The sequence below is a fragment of the Carcharodon carcharias genome, chromosome 3, assembly GCF_017639515.1.
Source record: "Carcharodon carcharias isolate sCarCar2 chromosome 3, sCarCar2.pri, whole genome shotgun sequence".
Taxonomy (NCBI): Eukaryota; Metazoa; Chordata; class Chondrichthyes; order Lamniformes; family Lamnidae; genus Carcharodon; species Carcharodon carcharias.
The window spans coordinates 161,926,493-161,945,323 of NC_054469.1; the positions used below are offsets into that span (position 1 = coordinate 161,926,493).

The 18,831-nt window shown below is 49.1% G+C and overlaps 1 protein-coding gene across 1 annotated transcript in view; it reads right to left on the minus strand.

The window, feature by feature from the left end:
* Positions 1-18,831, minus strand: part of ice1 (KIAA0947-like (H. sapiens)) — a 152,251-nt gene that overhangs the window by 109,340 nt on the left and 24,080 nt on the right. The window contains exons 8-11 of the mRNA XM_041183929.1: positions 16,823-16,905; positions 11,495-11,531; positions 11,343-11,402; positions 7,419-7,499 (exon numbers count right to left, since the gene is read on the minus strand). Of these exons, the coding sequence (XP_041039863.1) occupies positions 7,419-7,499; positions 11,343-11,402; positions 11,495-11,531; positions 16,823-16,905 (261 nt within the window). The remainder of the gene's footprint in view (positions 1-7,418; positions 7,500-11,342; positions 11,403-11,494; positions 11,532-16,822; positions 16,906-18,831) is intronic.

Genomic DNA, 18,831 nt, shown 5'->3' on the forward strand with positions numbered 1-18,831 from the left:
CCAGACAGGCTGACAGAGGGTGAGGGCGAGGGCCAGACAGGCAGAGGGCGAGGGCCAGACAGGCAGACAGAGGTCGAGGGCCAGATGGGCAGACAGAGGGCGAGGGCCAGACAGGCAGACAGAGTGCAGGGGCCAGACAGAGGGCGAGGGCCAGACAAGCAGGCAGAAGGTGAGGGCGAGGGCCAGACAAGCAGGCAGAAGGCGAGGGCCAGATGGCAGATAGAGGGCGAGGGCCAGACGGGCAGAGGGCGAGGGCCAGACAGGCAGAGGGCGAGGGCCAGACAGGCAGAGGGCGAGGGCCAGACAAGCAGGCAGAAGGCGAGGGCGAGGGCTAGACAAGCAGGCAGAAGGCGAGGGCCAGATGGGCAGAGAGAGGACGAGGGCCAGACAGGCAGAGGGCGAGGGCCAGACAGGCAGGCAGGCAGAGGGCGAGGTCCAGCAGAGGGCGACGGCCAAATGGGCAGAGGGCGAGGGCTAGACAGGCAGACAGAGGGTGAAGGCAAGGGCCAGAGAGGCAGAGGGTGAGAGCGAGGGGCAGTCAGGCAGACAGAGGGCGAGGGCCAGACAGGCAGACAGAGGGTGAAGGCAAGGGCCAGACAGACAGACAGAGGGCGAGGGCCAGAAAGGCAGACAGAGGGTGACGGCGAGGGCCAGACAGGACGACAGAGGGCGAGGGCCAGACAGGCAGACAGAGGGTGAGGGCGAGGGCCAGACAGGCAGACAGAGGGTGAGGGCGAGGGCCAGACAGGCAGACAGTGGGCTAGGGCCAGACAGGCAGACAGAGGGCGTGTGTCAGACAGGCAGACAGAAGGTGAAGGCGAGGGCCAGACAGGCAGACAGAGGGTGAAGGCGAGGGCCAGACAGGCAGACAGAGGGCGAGGGCCAGACAGGCAGACACAAGGTGAGGGCCAGACAGAGGGCGAGGGCCAGACAGGCAGACAGAGGGTGAGGGCGAGGGCCAGACAGGCAGGTAGGCAGAGGGCGATGGCCAGGCAGGCAGAGGGCCAGACAAGTAGACAGAGGGTGAGGGCCAGACGGGCAGAGGGCGAGGACCAGACGGGCAGAGGGCGAGGACCAGACGGGCAGACAGAGGGCGAGGACCAGACGGGCAGACAGAGGGCGAGGACCAGACGGGCAGAGGGCGAGGGCCAGACAAGTAGAGGGCGAGCGCCAGACAGGCAGACAGAGGGTGAGGTCGAAGGCCAGACAGGCAGGCAGAGAGAGCGCGAGGGCCAGACAGGCAAGCAGACAGAGGACGAGGGCCAGACAGGTAGGCAGACAGAGGGCGAGGGCCAGACGGGTAGGCAGAGGGAGAGGGCCAGACGGGCAGGCAGAGGGCGAGGGCCAGACGGGCAGGCAGAGGGCGAGGGCCAGACGGGCAGAGGGCGAGGACCAGACAGGCAGACAGAGGGCGAGGGCCAGACAGGCAGACAGAGGGCGAGGGCCAGACAGGTAGACAGAGGGCGAGGGCCAGACAGGCAGAGGGTGAGGTCAAAGGCCAGACAGGCAGGCAGACAGAGGGCGAGGGCCAGACAGGTAGGCAGAGGGCGAGGGCCAGACAGTTAAGCAGACAGGGGGCGAGGGCCAGACAGGAAGGCAGAGGGCAAGGGCCAGACAGGAAGGCAGAGGGCAAGGGCCAGACAGGCAGACAGAGGACGAGGGCCAGACAGGCAGACAGGGGGCGAGGGCCAGACAGGCAGACAGGGGGCGAGGGCCAGACAGGCGGACGGGGGCGAGGGCCGGACAGGCGGACGGGGGCGAGGGCCGGACAGGCGGCAAGGACCAGACAGGCGGCAAGGGCCGGACAGGCGGACTGGGGGCGAGGGCCGGACAGGCGGACTGGGGGCGAGGGCCGGACAGGCGGACAGGGGGCGAGGGCCGGACAGGCGGACAGGGGGCGAGGGCCGGACAGGGGGCAAGGGCCGGACAGGGGGCAAGGGCCGGACAGGGGGACAGCAGGCGAGGGCCAGACAGGCGGACGGGGGCGAGGGCCGGACAGGCGGCAAGGGCCAGACAGGCGGACAGGGGGCGAGAGCCGGACAGGCGGACAGGGGGCGAGGGCCGGACAGGCGGACAGGGGGCGAGGGCCGGACAGGCGGACAGGGGGCGAGGGCCGGACAGGCGGACAGGGGGCGAGGGCCGGACAGGCGGACAGGGGGCGAGGGCCGGATAGGCGGACAGGGGGCGAGGGCCGGACAGGCGGACAGGGGGCGAGGGCCAGACAGGCGGACAGGGGGCGAGGGCCGGACAGGGGGCGAGGGCCGGACAGGCGGACAGGGGGCGAGAGCCGGACAGGCGGACAGGGGGCGAGAGCCGGACAGGCGGACAGGGGGCGAGGGCCGGACAGGGGGCGAGGGCCGGACAGGGGGCGAGGGCCGGACAGGCGGACAGGGGGCGAGGGCCGGACAGGCGGACAGGGGGCGAGGGCCGGACAGGCGGACAGGGGGCGAGGGCCGGACAGGCGGAGAGGGCCGGAAAGGCGGCGAGGGCCGGACAGGCGGCGAGGGCCGGACAGGCGGCGAGGGCCGGACAGGCGGACAGGGGGTGAGGGCCGGACAGGCGGACAGGGGGCAAGGGCCGGACAGGCGGACAGGGGGCGAGGGCCGGACAGGGGGCGAGGGCCGGACAGGGGGACAGGGGGCGAGGGCCGGACAGGGGGACAGGGGGCGAGGGCCGGACAGGGGGCGACGCCTGGACAGGGGACGAGGGCTGGACAGGGGACGAGGGCTGGACAGGCGGACAGGGGACGAGGGCCGGACAGGCGGACAGGGGGCGAGGGCCGGACAGGGGGCGAGGGCCGGACAGGGGGCGACGCCTGGACAGGGGACGAGGGCTGGACAGGCGGACAGGGGACGAGGGCCGGACAGGGGGACAGGGGACGAGGGCCAGACAGGCGGACAGGGGACGAGGGCCGGACAGGCGGACAGGGGACGAGGGCCGGACAGGAGGACAGGGGACGAGGGCCGGACAGGGGGCGAGGGCCGGACAGGCGGACAGGGGGCGAGGGCCGGACAGGCGGACAGGGGGCGAGGGCCGGACAGGCGGACAGGGGGCGAGGGCCGGACAGGGGGCGAGGGCCGGACAGGGGGCGAGGGCCGGACAGGCGGACAGGGGGCGAGGGCCGGACAGGCGGACAGGGGGCGAGGGCCGGACAGGCGGACAGGGGGCGAGGGCCGGACAGGCGGACAGGGGGCGAGGGCCGGACAGGCGGACAGGGGGCGAGGGCCGGACAGGCGGACAGGGGGCGAGGGCCGGACAGGCGGACAGGGGGCGAGGGCCGGACAGGCGGACAGGGGGCGAGGGCCGGACAGGCGGACAGGGGGCGAGGGCCGGACAGGCGGACAGGGGGCGAGGGCCGGACAGGCGGACAGGGGGCGAGGGCCGGACAGGCGGACAGGGGGCGAGGGCCGGACAGGCGGACAGGGGGCGAGGGCCGGACAGGCGGACGGGGGCGAGGGCCGGACAGGCGGACGGGGGCGAGGGCCGGACAGGCAGACAGAGGGCGAGGGCCGGACAGACGGACAGGGGGCGAGGGCCTGACAGACGGACAGGGGGCGAGGGCCTGACAGACGGACAGGGGGCGAGTGCCTGACAGACGGACAGGGGGCGAGGGCCTGACAGACGGACAGGGGGTGAGGGCCGGACAGGCGGACAGGGGGCGAGGGCCGGACAGGCGGCGAGGGCTGGACAGGCGGACAGGGGGCGAGGGCTGGACAGGCAGACAGGGGGCGAGGGCTGGACAGGCAGACAGGGGGCGAGGGCCGGACAGGCGTTCAGGGGGTGAGTGCCGGACAGGCGGCAAGGGCCGGACAGGGGGTGCGAGGGGCAGACAGAGGGCGCGAGGGGTAGACAGGCAGACAGAGGGCGCGAGAGGCCGACAGGCAGAGGGCGCGAGAGGCAGACAGACAGAGGGCGCAAGTGGCAGACAGACAGAGGGCGCGAGAGACAGACGGAGAGTGTGCGTGTATGTGTCTGAGTTCTGGGACTAGAAGAGTAGAAGTTAACCAGCTGGGAAAGTAAACGGAAGAAACCCACTGGAGGCTGGAAGCAAATGTCAACAGTTTGTTATGACACTTGCAATTCTGGAGACAGCGATTAGTAACAAGATGCTGTTTAGTTCTATAGTTTAAAGTACAAGTTGCCTACACAAGAAAGTGTTTTGTCAATCGTGTTTTTTGGTCATTTGATACAGCAAATTAACTTTAAAATGCGAAACTTTGATGTGTCATCCTTTCAGCTCATAACTGGAAGTTTGGATTTCTCTTTGAACGTTAGAGGGTTCTACAGAGGTCATAACACTGGAAAAATTGTAAATGTTACACCCTTGTTCAACAAGGGTGTAAGGCTAAGCTTAGCAATCAAAGGTCAGTCAGTTTAACCTAGGTGTTGGGAAAGCTTTTAGAAATGATAAGCTGGGACAAAATTAAGTCACTTGGACAAGGGTTGATGAATTAATGAAAGCCAGCACAGATATTTTAAAGGCAAATTGAGTTTAATGAACAAATTGATGTTTTAGATGAAGTAACAGAGAGAGCTGATGAGGGGAATGTGGTTGACGTGGTGCATTTGGACCTCCAAAGGGTATTTGATAAAGTGCCACAAACTAGGTTCACCAGCAAAGTTGAGGCCCATGGAATAAAAAGGACAGTGGCAGCATGGATATGAAGTTGACTGAGTGACAAGAAACAGAGAGTAGTGATAAACAGTTGTTTTTCGGACTAGAGAAAGATATATAGTGGTGTTCCACAGGGGTCAGTACCAGGACCACTGCTTTTCTTGATATATTAATCACCTAGATTTAGGTGCACATGACACAATTTCAAAGTTTGCAAATGACATTATGCTTGGAAATATTGTGAACTGTGAGGAACTGTAATGGTCAAATGCGGGCTTGTGGAATGGGAAGAACATGACAAATGAAATTGAATACAGAGAAATGTGAAGGGATATATTTTGGCAGAAAGAATTAGAGCCAGCAATATAAAACAAAGGCTACAATTCTAAAGGGATGCTGGAACAGAAAGTCCTAGGGGTATCTGTGCACAAATCATTGAAAATGGCAGCGCAGGTTGAAAAAGTGGTTAAAAAAGGCATACAGAATCCCTGCACTTTTTAAGTAAAGGCACTGAGTACAAAAACAAGGAAGTTATGTTGAGCCTTTATAAAACACTAGCTCAGTCTCAGCTACAGCGGTGTGGTCATTCTGAGCACCACACTTTAGGAAGGATGTGAAGATTTACGAGATTTGGCTTTAGGGATAAGGGACATCAGTTAAAAGGAGAGATTGGGCATGTTGCCCCTAAAGAGAAGAGATTTGATAGTGGTGTTCAAAACAATCAGGGGTCTAGACAGAGCAGATAGAGAAAAACTGCTCCCTTGGGCTGAAGGGTCCATGAACCAGAAGACACAGATTAATGGTGACTGACAAAAGGACCAAAGGCTTGGAGCTAGAGGAAGAGATTTAGTGTAACCTTCACAGTGAGAGACAGGGAAGAGAAAACATTTTTTATGCTGTGAATGGTTAGGGTCTTGGAACGCACTGCCCAAGAGGGCAGTGGGGGCAGATTTAATTGTGGCTTTCAAAAGGGAATTGGATAAGCACGAAAAATATGCAGGATTACAGGGAATGGGTGGGGAAGTGGGAGTAGCTGAACTGTTCTAACAGAGCAAAAACAGAATTACCTGGAAAAACTCAGCAGGTCTGGCAGCATCGGCGGAGAAGAAAAGAGTTGACGTTTCGAGTCCTCATGACCCTTCGACAGAACTTGAGTTCGAGTCCAAGAAAGAGTTGAAATATAAGCTGGTTTAAGGTGTGTGTGTGGGGGGCGGAGAGATAGAGAGAGAGAGAGGGGGGGGGGGGGTGTGGTTGTAGGGACAAACAAGCAGTGATAGAAGCAGATCATCAAAAGATGTCAACGACAATAGTACAATAGAACACATAGGTGTTAAAGTTAAAGTTGGTGATATTATCTAAACGAATGTGCTAATTAAGAATGGATGGTAGGGCACTCAAGGTATAGCTCTAGTGGGGTTTTTTTTTAATAATGGAAATAGGTGGGAAAAGGAAAATCTTTATAATTTATTGGAAAAAAAAGGAAGGGGGAAACAGAAAGGGGGTGGGGATGGGGGAGGGAGCTCACGACCTAAAGTTGTTGAATTCAATATTCAGTCCGGAAGGCTGTAAAGTCCCTAGTCGGAAGATGAGGTGTTGTTCCTCCAGTTTGTGTTGGGCTTCACTGGAACAATGCAGCAAGCCAAGGACAGACATGTGGGCAAGAGAGCAGGGTGCAGTGTTAAAATGGCAAGCGACAGGGAGGTTTGGGTCATTCTTGCGGACAGACCGCAGGTGTTCTGCAAAGCGGTTGCCCAGTTTACGTTTGGTCTCTCCAATGTAGAGGAGACCACATTGGGAGCAACGAATGCAGTAGACTAAGTTGGGGGAAATGCAAGTGAAATGCTGCTTCACTTGAAAGGAGTGTTTGGGTCCTTGGACGGTGAGAAGAGAGGAAGTGAAGGGGCAGGTGTTGCATCTTTTGCGTGGGCATGGGGTGGTGCCATAGGAGGGGGTTAAGGAGTAGGGGGTGATGGAGGAGTGGACCAGGGTGTCCCGGAGGGAGCGATCCCTACGGAATGCCGATAAGGGGGGTGAAGGGAAGATGTGTTTGGTGGTGGCATCACGCTGGAGTTGGCGGAAATGGCGGAGGATGATCCTTTGAATGCGGAGGCTGGTGGGGTGATGAGTGAGGACAAGGGGGCCCCTATCATGTTTCTGGGAGGGAGGAGAAGGCGTGAGGGCGGATGCGCGGGTGATGGGCCGGACACAGTTGAGGGCCCTGTCAACGACCGTGGGTGGAAAACCTCGGTTAAGGAAGAAGGAGGACATGTCAGAGGAACTGTTTTTGAATGTAGCATCATCGGAACAGATGCGACGGAGGCGAAGGAACTGAGAGAATGGGATGGAGTCCTTACAGGAAGCGGGGTGTGAGGAGCTGTAGTCGAGATAGCTGTGGGAGTCGGTGGGTTTGTAATGGATATTGGTGGACAGTCTATCACCAGAGATTGAGACAGAGAGGTCAAGGAAGGGAAGGGAAGTGTCAGAGATGGACCACGTGAAAATGATGGAGGGGTGGAGATTGGAAGCAAAATTAATAAATTTTTCCAAGTCCTGACGAGAGCATGAAGCGGCACCGAAGTAATCATCGATGTACCGGAGAAAGAGTTGTGGAAGGGGGCCGGAGTAGGACTGCAACAAGGAATGTTCCACATACCCCATAAAGAGACAGGCATAGCTGGGGTTCTAACAGAGAACTGGTGTGAATTTGATGGGCTGATTTGATAAAGGTGAGGAATGTTCATGCTATCCCTTTTTTTTTACATTGGATGACAGAGTCAAATAATCAAAATTAGACTCAACATACCTGGGCTCTTGTTTGGCTTCTCTTGTACATTAGGCTTTTCAATACACATCCATATTTCTTCCAATAACACTTTTACTTTATCTGTGGGTACAATTAACAATAAACACATCTTCACCAATTAAGATTTACAAAACAATAAAGAAGAAATCAAACATGCACATGTAAATGTTTTGAGTAATTTTCCAATGCCTTGCTCCCAGTGGGAGGCTTGCCAGCCGAAGTATGTATCATAAATTCAGATATGCAGATTCACCATGTAAAATAATGTTCAAAAAATTGTGGCACTAGATGCCTGACTTTCCATTTTTTAAAATTTCTTTCATGGGATGTGGTTGTCACTGGCTAGGCCAGCACTTCTTGCCTGTACCTAATTGCCCATGAGACAACAGTGATGAGCTGCCGCCTTGAGCCACTGCAGTCATCAGGTATGACTTTTCTGTAGCAGTTTGGTGCAACTGAGTGGCTTCCTGTGCTATTTCAGGGAGCACTTTAGTGTTAACCACATGGGTTGTATTCACATATTGGCCAGAGTAAAGATGCCAAGTCTCCTTCCCTAAAGGGCTTTAGTGAGTTAGGTGGATTTTTATGACAATCATAAAAACATAGAAAATAGGAGCAGGAGTAGGTCACTCAGCCCTTCGAGCCTGCTCTGCCATTCAATATGATCATGACTGATCCTCTATCTCGAAGCTATACTCCCACTCTCTTCCCATATCCCTTGATGCCTTTAGTCTAGAAATCTATTTCCTCCTTAAATATATTCAGTGACTTGGCCTCCTCAGCCTTCTGTGGTAGAGAATTCCACAGGCTCCCCACCCTCTGAAAGAAGAAGTCTCTCCTCATCTCAGCCCTAAATGGCCTACCCTGTATGCTGAGACTGTGACCCCTTATTCTAGAGCCCTGCAACCAAAGGAAACATCATCCCTACAGTCTGTCCAGTCTTGACAGAATTTTATACGTTTCAATAAGATCCTCTCTCATTCTTCTAAACTCCAGTGAATACAGGCCTAGTCGACCCAATCTCTCCTCAGATGACAATCCTGCCATTTCGGAAATCAGTCTGGTGAACCTTCGCTGCACTCCTTGTATGGAAAGTATATTCTTTCTTAGGTAAGGAGACCAAAACTGCACACAATACTCCAGGCGTGGCCTCAGCAAGGCCCTGTACAGCTGCAGTAAGACATCCTTACTCCTGTACTCAAGTCCTCTTGCATTCAAGGCCAATATATTGTTTGCCTTTTAAACTGCTTGCTGCACCTGCATGCTTGCTTTCTGTGACTGGTGTGCAAGGACACCCAGGTCCCTTTGTGCATCAACATTTCCCAATCACCATTTAAATAATACTCTACCATTCTGCTTTTCCTACCGAAGTGGATAACTTCATATTTATCCATGCTATACTGCATTTGCCATGTATTTGCCCAATCACTCAACTTGTCTAAATCACCTTGAAACCTCTTAACATCCTCACCACTCTCATTCCCACCAAGTTTCATGTCGTCAGCAATCTTGGAAATATTACATTTGGTCCTCTCATCCAAATCGTTGATATATATTGTGAATAGCTGGGGCCCAAGCACTGGTTTCTGCGGTACCTCACAAGTCACTGTATGCCACTCCAAAAAAGACCCATTTATTCTTACTCTCTGTTTCCTGTCTATGAACCAATTCTCAGTCCATGACAATATATTATTCCCAATCCCATGTGTTTAAATTTTATACATTAACCTCCTATGTGGGACTTCATCAAAAGCTTTCTGAAAATACAATTACAACATATCCACTGTTCTCCCTTATCTATTCTGCTAGTTACATCCTCAAAAACCTCCAATAGATTTGTTAAACATGATTTCCCTTTCATAAACCCATGTTGACTTCGTTTAATCTCGTTGATATTTTCTAAGGGCAGAATTTTATGCAGGGCATGTGGGCACGTGCCCGACACGCCCGAGCATAAAATGATGTGCGATGATGTTGATGTCGGAGTCGGCTGCGCACCCACCGATAACTGAAAGGCCTATTAAGGCCATTAACAGGCTAATTAAAATCAAATTTATGCTGCCTGTCCAAACCTTACAGTTGGCGGGTAGGAGAAAAGGCCAAGCAGCCTTTACCTTTTTTTTAAGGGAACCTCGCTCACAAGCGGGATGAAGTTTCTTAAAGCAAATAAACAGTAAATAGATACCTTATTTTGGAATTTAAAAACATGCCCCACGTCATGCGACAAAGTCACATGAGGGGACTTAAAAAATTTTTTTTTACTGTCTTTATTAATTTTCTTAAAAGCGCTTCAATCTCCGAGGTGGCTCCGTACCTCAGTGAGATTGAAGCGCTCTACTGCACGCATGCACGAATCGCGCTCCAGGCCGGCTCTCCCTCCTCCCCTGCCCACACAGGTAGCACAGATAGAAATCATGGTGCAGGTGGGGGTTGGCTTCCCGACCACCCCGCCGAGCCCACCTGACAAGGGAAAAATTCTGGCCTAAGTGTCCTGGTGTCACATCCTTTATAATAGACTCCAGCAATTTCCCTACCACTGATGTTAGGCTAACCGGTCTGTAATTCCGATTCCCTCCCTCCTTTTTTTAAATAGTGGACTTACCTTTACCACCCTCCAGTCTGCCAGGACTGTTCCAGAATCTTGGAAGATTACAACCAACACATCCATTCTTTCCATGGCCACCTCGCTGAGTACCCTGGGATATAGATTATCGGGCCTTGGGGATTTATCGGCTTTCAGTACCATTCATTTTTCCAACACTTTCTTTTGTAATACTAATATCTTTCAATTCCTCCTTCGCACTAAACCCTTGATTCCCTATCATTTCTGGGAAGTTATTTATGTCTTTCCTCCGTGAAGACAGAATTAAAGTAGTTGTTTAATTGCTCTGCCATTTCCTTGCTCTCTGATAAATTCTCCCGTTTCGGACTGCAGTCTATCAACGATAAATGATCACCATTACTGAGATTAATATTCAATTCTTCATTTATTTTTAAACTTATTAATTGAATTTAAATTCCACCAGCTATAGTGGGATCTGAACCAGTGTCTCTCGAAACTAGCCTGGGTCCCTGGACTCCAAGTCCAGTGATGTTACCACTACTCCACCGTCTCCCTCAATATGTGCTCTTTGTGGGCCAGGCGGGAACACAAAATCAGGAAATTAACTATGATCTTTTAATTCTAACACAGGAGTTTTGCAATTCTATCAAAGTCAATGCTTCCAAAAAAAATGCTGGTCTTGGGAAATATAAAACTTGAAGTGTTTTGCTTTCGATTTACACTGACATTTTACAAAGGTGGTTCCTTGAGCATTAAGACTTGATGCTGTGAATTGTTTTTATACATTAGGGTAATTCATGTATCTTGAAAAATAGGATCGCAAAAATTCTAAATCATTAACATTTTTTTAAATTATTTTCAGAAGTATAAACAAAGCATCTAAAACAACATCCCTATTTCAGGGTTTTCTCTCTTTTTTCACAAATACACATCCTATCATTTGCCATCTAACATCATCTGACCTATCAAAATATTCTCAAACATTACCTTTGATTATCTAGCGAGAAAATGACTATCGTCAACTTATAAATTAAATTCAGCAACCACAGTTTATACACATCTTAGCTCATTATTGATCTATCTCAAAATTTGCTATCTTAAAAAAAATCCAGCATTCACAATGGGCTTGAGAGGCACATAATCAGGTTTATATATGAGAAGAATAGATTTACTTTTGGCTATTCATAGCAATATGATCAGTACATGCTTAATCAACACTTGCATAGCAATGACTCAAACTCTTCCCCAATGACTGCGCTAATACAATCCTTAAGCATGATCAACAACTCCATTAAAATCAAAAGAGAAACACAATATACATGCACAAAATGTTTTGAGTGTTAGGATGCCGAATTGCTTACTTGTATCAATTTTCATTGGTACTTCCTGCACGGCATTCTGTGTCTGTGCATCTTTCAAAACTGTAAGACATCATATTGCACATATTTTAAAAACATGCATTTGATACACAATTAGTGAAAAAGTTTTTCAGAATGAAGATTGTGGACTTTACCTTTGATACCGTTCTTCTGCTGTAGCATCAGTTTTTCCTGTTAATTAAAAAAAGACATTACCAACTTCAAAATAGCAAAGTATCAATCCTTTAAGCACAAAGGGACACCCCATAAAAACTTTCAGTTAAAGATGTGACAAGCGTGTTAATGCTGTGGCATCCCAATATTCCCCATACTCCTGCGTATTGTCCCCCAGCATCCAACTTGACAAGTCATATCGTACTACAGCACCCAGAACAATCTTGTTTTTGCTGTTACGTTTATATTCATAACGGTAATGATAATTTGTACTAGAAAACAGTATATATAGTTTAAGTTTGTTGGTCTCATTTTGGTTTCTCCAATTTCAATCCCCAAATATTAGCCTCTAATCTCAAATACAATAAAAGCCGTTTGATTTGAAGTATATTAGATACAAATTGATATTTGTACTTAAAATAAAGAAACTAGTAAGAATATAGGAAAAACAAGTACAGGTGTTCGTAAATAAATTCAAGTTTATTCTCGCTATGGTTGATACAGCTCACTAAGTCACAGATCAGCAATGGTTTAATGTGGCAATACATTGTTCACTAGTTATATAAAGGAAGGCAGTGTGCAATGAAGATTGTGACTTAGGAAAGAAGCAACATGAAGGAGATGACAAATTTGTGGGAATTGGTATTATTCTCATTTTAAAGAGAAATACTGGGCTGTAACTTCCACGGCAATCAGCATCAGATTGCCACTCCATGCCCACTTACCTGCTCCAAATTCCTTCCATGCCTATCTCATCCGACCTTCCAACTCACGCCGGACAAGTTCCGGGGGATTGTGGGGGGGCACTGGCCAGACATTGGGAGGGGGTGCAGCAGGTCAGACATTCGTGGGGGAGGAGGCCCGGGGGTCAGACATAAGGAGGGGGTGAAGTTCATGGAGGTGGGGTGTTTGGACATTCAAAGGTCGGGGTGGGGGTGGGGGTGGGAGGGGCCTCCCGTGGAGGTGGGTCCTCCCGTGGAGGTGGGTCGGGGTGTGGGGGAGTCCTGTGGGGTCAGTCTGGGCCTTTACAATAGTTACTCAGAAGTTAGAAGAGGTTTTAATTCTTCTAACTTTTTCTGGATAACTATTGGTATAAATCGCATTTCCAGATGGTTCCCAGCGCTGCACAGTTGTCCAGAGGAAGTTAGCACTTTGCCGTGCAAACCCATACCTGGGAGCTTGCCAGAGGGATTCCCAGCGCATGTTTGGGGTACCCCCCCCCCCAAATCTGACACTGGGGAGTGTGGAGGTTACAGGCCAATACATAAGAAAAAAAATTTAGGTTTATATAGTGTCTTTCGTGTCCTCAAGATGTCCCAACATGCTTCATTGCCAATGTGCTAGTTTTGAAATTGTAAGAGTCATAGTAATTTATGGCACAGAGGGTGGCCCTTTGGCCATCGAGGCTAGGTGGATCAATCTAGTTAGTCCCATTTGCCAGCTCTATCCCATAGCCTTGTAAGCTTATTTCCCCCAAGTGGCCATCCAAGTCTCTTTTGAAATCATTGATCATCTCTACTTCCATCACTCTCGTGAACAGCGATTTCTAGATCATTACCATTCACTGCCTGAAACCTTAAATCTGTGTTCCCTAGTCACCACAGCTAATGGGAAGAGTTTTTTCTTGTCTACCTTATCCAAATCTGTCATAATCTTATACACCTCCATCAAATCTCCCCCCAATCTCTTTTGCTCCAAGCAGCACCACAGCTTCTCTGACCTAATATTCTTGCAGAAATCTTGGAAACATTCTGGTAAATTTCCTCTGCACCCTCTCAGGGATCCACACATTCTTCCTAATGTGTGGTGACCAGAACAGAGAGCAATGTTCTAGTTGTGACTTAACCACAGCTTTGAAAATGTTCAGTATAACTTCCCTATTTTTGTACTCCATACCTCCATCTGTGAAACCCACGATCCCATAATTTTGACTGATCATTCTCTCAATAGGTCCTGCCACCTTCAAAGATTTATGTACATGCATCCACAAGTCCTTCTGTTTCTGCACACTCTTTAGAACTGTGCGATTAAGCTTATATTGCCTCTCCCTATTCCATCTGTTAAAATACATTACCTCACACTTTTTTGTATTAAATTCAATCTGCTACTTGTCTGCTCGTTCTGCTAGCCTATCTATGTCTTATTGCAATTGATTAGTATTATCCTCACTGTTTACCACTCCTCCAAGTTTAGTATCATTGGCAAAATTTGAAATTTAACTCTGTATTCCAATATCCAAGTCATTTATATATAAAAAAATGAAGGTCCTAGCAGTGAGTCTTGGGGAACACCAGTCTCCACAATCCTCCAGTCTGAGAAAATAACCACTTAGGACTGTTTTCTGTCCTCAAGTCAATTTCCTTTATCCAAGTTGACACTGACCCTCCTATTCCTCGAGACACAATGTCGTTAGCCAGCTTTTTATTTGGTACTTTGTCAAACTCTTTCTTAAAATCCATTTAGAGACCATCCATCAACCTTCTCTGTTACTTCATTAAAAAATTTAGTTAGTCAAGCATGATCATTTGCAAATCCATGCTGGCTCTCCTCATGTAACTCAAACCTCCCCATGTGCTTGTTGATATTTTCCCTGATAATTGTTTCTAAAACCTTACCTACCACTGATGTTAAACTGACTGGCCTGTAGTTACTACGGCTGTCCTTACATCCTTTCTTGAATAAGGGTATCACATTTGCAACTCTCTAATCCTCTGGCACCTACCCCATATCTAGGAAAGATTGGAAGATCATGGTAAGACCTTTACCTATCTCTACCTCAACCCCCACTTCCTTCAGCAAAGTGGGATGCAAACTATCCGGATCCAGGCAATTAACCACTCTAAGCACAGCCAGCCTTTCCACTACCTCCTGCCACTCAATTTTTACCACATTCTTTACATTCACCATCTCATTTACCATTATTTTGGCAAATTCCTCCTGTTTAGTAAACATTGATACAAAGAATGTAATAAGTATTCTAGCCTTACCTGTGCTGCTAAGCATATATCACCCGCTTTGTCCATATTAGGGACCACTCCAACTCTTACTATCCACTTACTATTTGCATGCCGGCAGAAGATTTTTGAATTCCTTTTCATGTTGACTGCCATTCTATTCTCGTATTCTCTTTTTGCCAGTTTATTTTCCTCTTCACTTCCCCTCTCAACCTATTGTGTTTGACCTGGTTCACGTTTGAAGAATTCACCTGACATGCATCATACACCCTTTTTTTTTGTTTCATCCCATTCTCTATCTCCCTCGTCATCCAAGGAGCCCTGATTTTGGATCCCCTACCTATTCCCCTAGTTGGAATGGACCTAGCCTGTACCTGAGTCTTTTTCTTAAGCATCACAAGTATGCCATTTTCCTGTCAGTCTTTAGTTTCTTTTTACCTTGGCCAGATCCCTTCTCATCCCACTGAAATTAGCTCTCTTCTAATTTAGATGTTCTACTTTAGATTGTCTCAAGCTTTTCCACGTTACTAGTCTAAACCTCATGATCCAATGATCACTCTTACCCCAAGCGTTCCCCCCACTAGACAATTGGTTCACTTGGCCCACCTCATTCTCCAGCACCAGATCCAGCAATGCTTCCTTTCCAGTTGGGCCACAAACATGATTGATCAAGGAAGTTGACCAGAACACATTTCAGAAACTCCTCCCCCTCTTTACCCTAACACTATCCCATTCGATATTTGGATAATTAAAATCCTTCAATATCGCCACTTTATAGTTCTTACACATCTCTGTAATTTTCCTGCTGACTTGCTTCTGCACCTGGCCTTGCCCTGCACCTCCAAGTATGTATCACCCTCTTTATTCCTAATAGGATCCACTTCAGCTCTTACTACTCACTTACTATTTGCATACTGGTAATGGATTTTTGGGTTCCCTTTTATGTCAACTGCCATTCTTTTGTCATATCCTCTCTTTGTCAGTCTTATTTTCCTCTTCACTTTCCCTCTCAACCTATTGTATTTAGTGTATTTGATTTGATCTTGCTTGAAGAATTCACTTGACATGCATCATACACCCTTTTTTTTCTGTTTCATTATATTCTCCATCTCCCTCATCAATCAAGGAGTCCTAGCTTTTGTTCCTCTACCATTTTTCCCTTTTTGGAATGTACCTAGCCTGTAGCTGAAGCATCTCCTCCTCAAAAGATCATCCACGGTTTGTCACTGTTTTTCCCATCAGTCTTTGGTTCCCTGGCTAGGTCCCTTCTTAACCCATTGAAATTAGTCTTCTTCCAATTTAGACATTCTACTTTAGGCTGTTGCTTGCTTTTCTGGGTTACTAGTCTAAACCTTATGATATGATGATGACTCTTACCCATGTATTCCTCACAGACATTTGGTCCACTCAACCCACCTCATTCCCTAGCATCAGATCCAGCAACGCCTCCTTTCTAGTTGGACCAAGATGATACTGATCAAGGACGTTCTTCTGAAGTCCTCTTTATTCGCAGTTGTGATATGGGCAAATCCAGCAAGCAATTTCTGCACAGGAAGGCCCCGGAGATAGTAATGAGATAAATTAATCGGTATTTGGTAGTGTTGGTTGAGGGATAAATAAGTGGGCAAGGATAACAGGAGAACTTCCCTCCTCTGCTGTTCTTCAGATAGCGCCATGGATTTTTAAAGTCTAACAGAACAAGCAGGTGAGGCCCTGGTTCAATGTATCATCCAAATGCGAACAGCAACAAAGCAGCTGTACTGCAAACATTAAGGGCCTGATTTCAGACCTGCTCCAGGATGACTCAAACTACAGAATCATAAGATACTACACTGCTGGCTGCGTACTCTGTTGTGACTTCAGAGAGCAGTGTAATAGGGGGAAGGGGGAAATGACTGAATTTCCCAGGTCTAAGAACTTTATAAAAAACAAAACGATTTTAGGGAAAGCATTCTCTATCATGCTCTTGAATTAAGAGCACTCCTCAGGCTTGGCCTTCCATTTAATAATTTTCTTTTCTGAAACACGATCTTGCATACACATTTAATAGTCCAAAAATCAGAGAATGGAAGCTGATGGTTCGTCACGAATGAGATGAAAAACCCCATTCTATCCCAATAACTTATTTTTTGGAAGCTTCCATTTTGATTCTACATACAAGGGCTCCTTTTAGTGACTTTCAGTGGCTGGGATGCATGCAGCACCCACCACTGCCACCACCATCCATCCCTCCCCCCACCGCCAGCTCCACTTATTTTTTTGTCTATTAAAGCATTGGGTAGAACTCTCCATGGGCAGTGTAAATTCTCAAATTTGGCTTCGCTTTTCTCTAGTCTAAAAGTACTTCAACTGTACCTGAGTTTTCTTCAGATTTCTTTCCAATGTTGTCTTCTCCTTTTTCAATTGCTTTATTTCTGCATTTTGTTTTGTTGTTGTTTCTTTGTTGGAAAGAAAGGAAAAAAAAAAACTTTGTTATAATGACATCAGAGGACAGTCAAATGAGAAATCCTGAAAATGATTCATACTTGTACTGAGTCACGTGAATGCTTTGGTTGAAGGAGTCGTAAGACCCCAGGTGATCCATAAAAGAAATGCTTTCTGTTTTGAACACTTAAACATTTCGACAACCAACATTGGTCTTCTTTGCTATCTGGGAAGGGGCGCTTCAGGATTTGTTTTAATGCTGTGACTGCAATCATTTTTATCAAAACACTATGGGCTACAAGAAACACAGAAAATGCTGGAAAAACTCAGCAGGTCTGACAGCATCCCTGGAGAGCGAAACAGAGTTAACATTTCAAGTCTGTATGACTCTTCTTCAGGGTTCTGAAGAAGGGTCATACAGACTTGAAATGTTAACTCTCTCTCTCCACAGATGCTGTCAGACCTGCTGAGTTTTTCCAGCATTTTCTGTTTTTATTTTGGTTTCAATCAAGTTGGGCAGTGTGCAAATTTGGTGCATCCACTACATTTGCATGATTGCAGCTCGTGGCTGAGAAGCTACTGCACTGTTACCTTTCTCTTCACACTGCCAACTGCCTCTGTACTCAGCTGGGGCCTGAGCAGAGTTGTGAGGTACAGCATGGTGCAGCTAGCCTGCTCTTCTTAGAGGCAGGCTGTCCCTCTTAAAAGGAAGCTGCGGTGAACACTGATGGAATTTAAACGATAGAAATGTGAACACTAAGGTAGAAAGAGAGTTCCAGGGTGATGAATGCAGCATTGTAGGCCTTTGTGGTGGGCAGGAGAGACACTATAGCTCCGCAGGGGGGGCTAGGTGGTCCTTAAAAGCCAACAAGAAGACAGCGGGAGTTGGTAGCCAGGGAGATCAATGCTCCCGAGGTTCTGGCAACAGTGCCACAAGCAGCTTAATGGCCTCCTGTGGCTGGTCAAGGTCATGATCATGCTATCAGCAGCTTGCCAGATAACAGGATTATGGAGTGCTGGGAGTTGAGAATGGGCATAAGGCAGGAACATAAATGAAGGCAGAACTTCAATGCTTCCAGCATTGGTGCTAACCACCATACCATCAGCCTATCAAGCTGCTCAATGCACCATAAACCCATAACCCACCCAGCTTCACTTCCTAGCACTCAGGACTCATAACTAATATCCAGATACACCACCCTTACATACCTACTAATGCTTCCAGCTTCCTGCCCACATCTTGTTGCACCTCCACATACCTCCAGCTTTTCAGCTATGGCAGGAACATCATTCAAACACAGTACTGCACAATCACTGACATTCTGCCTCTCTCTATCTTGCAGAATATCGAATATCATAGCACACAATAGAAAGGAGCAGTGCAGAGTTGGTGGGGAAAAAGGACACCTGCATCTCCTGAGCTCCATAGAGGAGATGGCTCTTAGCATCATGGAGCTGACAGTGACACAGCCCGTGTCATCCGGTGTCACTGAGAACGTTAAGCGTGACAGTATGTTTCTGCATTATGCCCTCCTACCTCCCAGCACACCTGCTATCAGGGTAAGTTGTTGATAATGTGATCATGAACCTCTTGCTTCCTTCCCTTACCCAACCTTCACTTCTGGTTCCCTACACTCAGACACCCGAGAACTGCCACCTAAGCAGTTCAAGGAAAATAAGAGAGCACAGTTTCAATGAAGAGGGCCCTTCACTTGATCTGACACTTGCAGACACCAGCTCAGGTAATGGCACTGCACATACCTTGGAGGCTATATAGAGTTGGGATTGGCACATGATGAGTCACCATTATGAATGGACTGCAGCCAAGTCAGGGAACTGAGCGACTTGCTTGACAGCTCCCTGGAGAGCAAAGTCATGGGCAGGCTCTGCCGCAGAGGGCTCATATGAGGACTTTGCTGCAGCAGCATACAGCAAAGAGC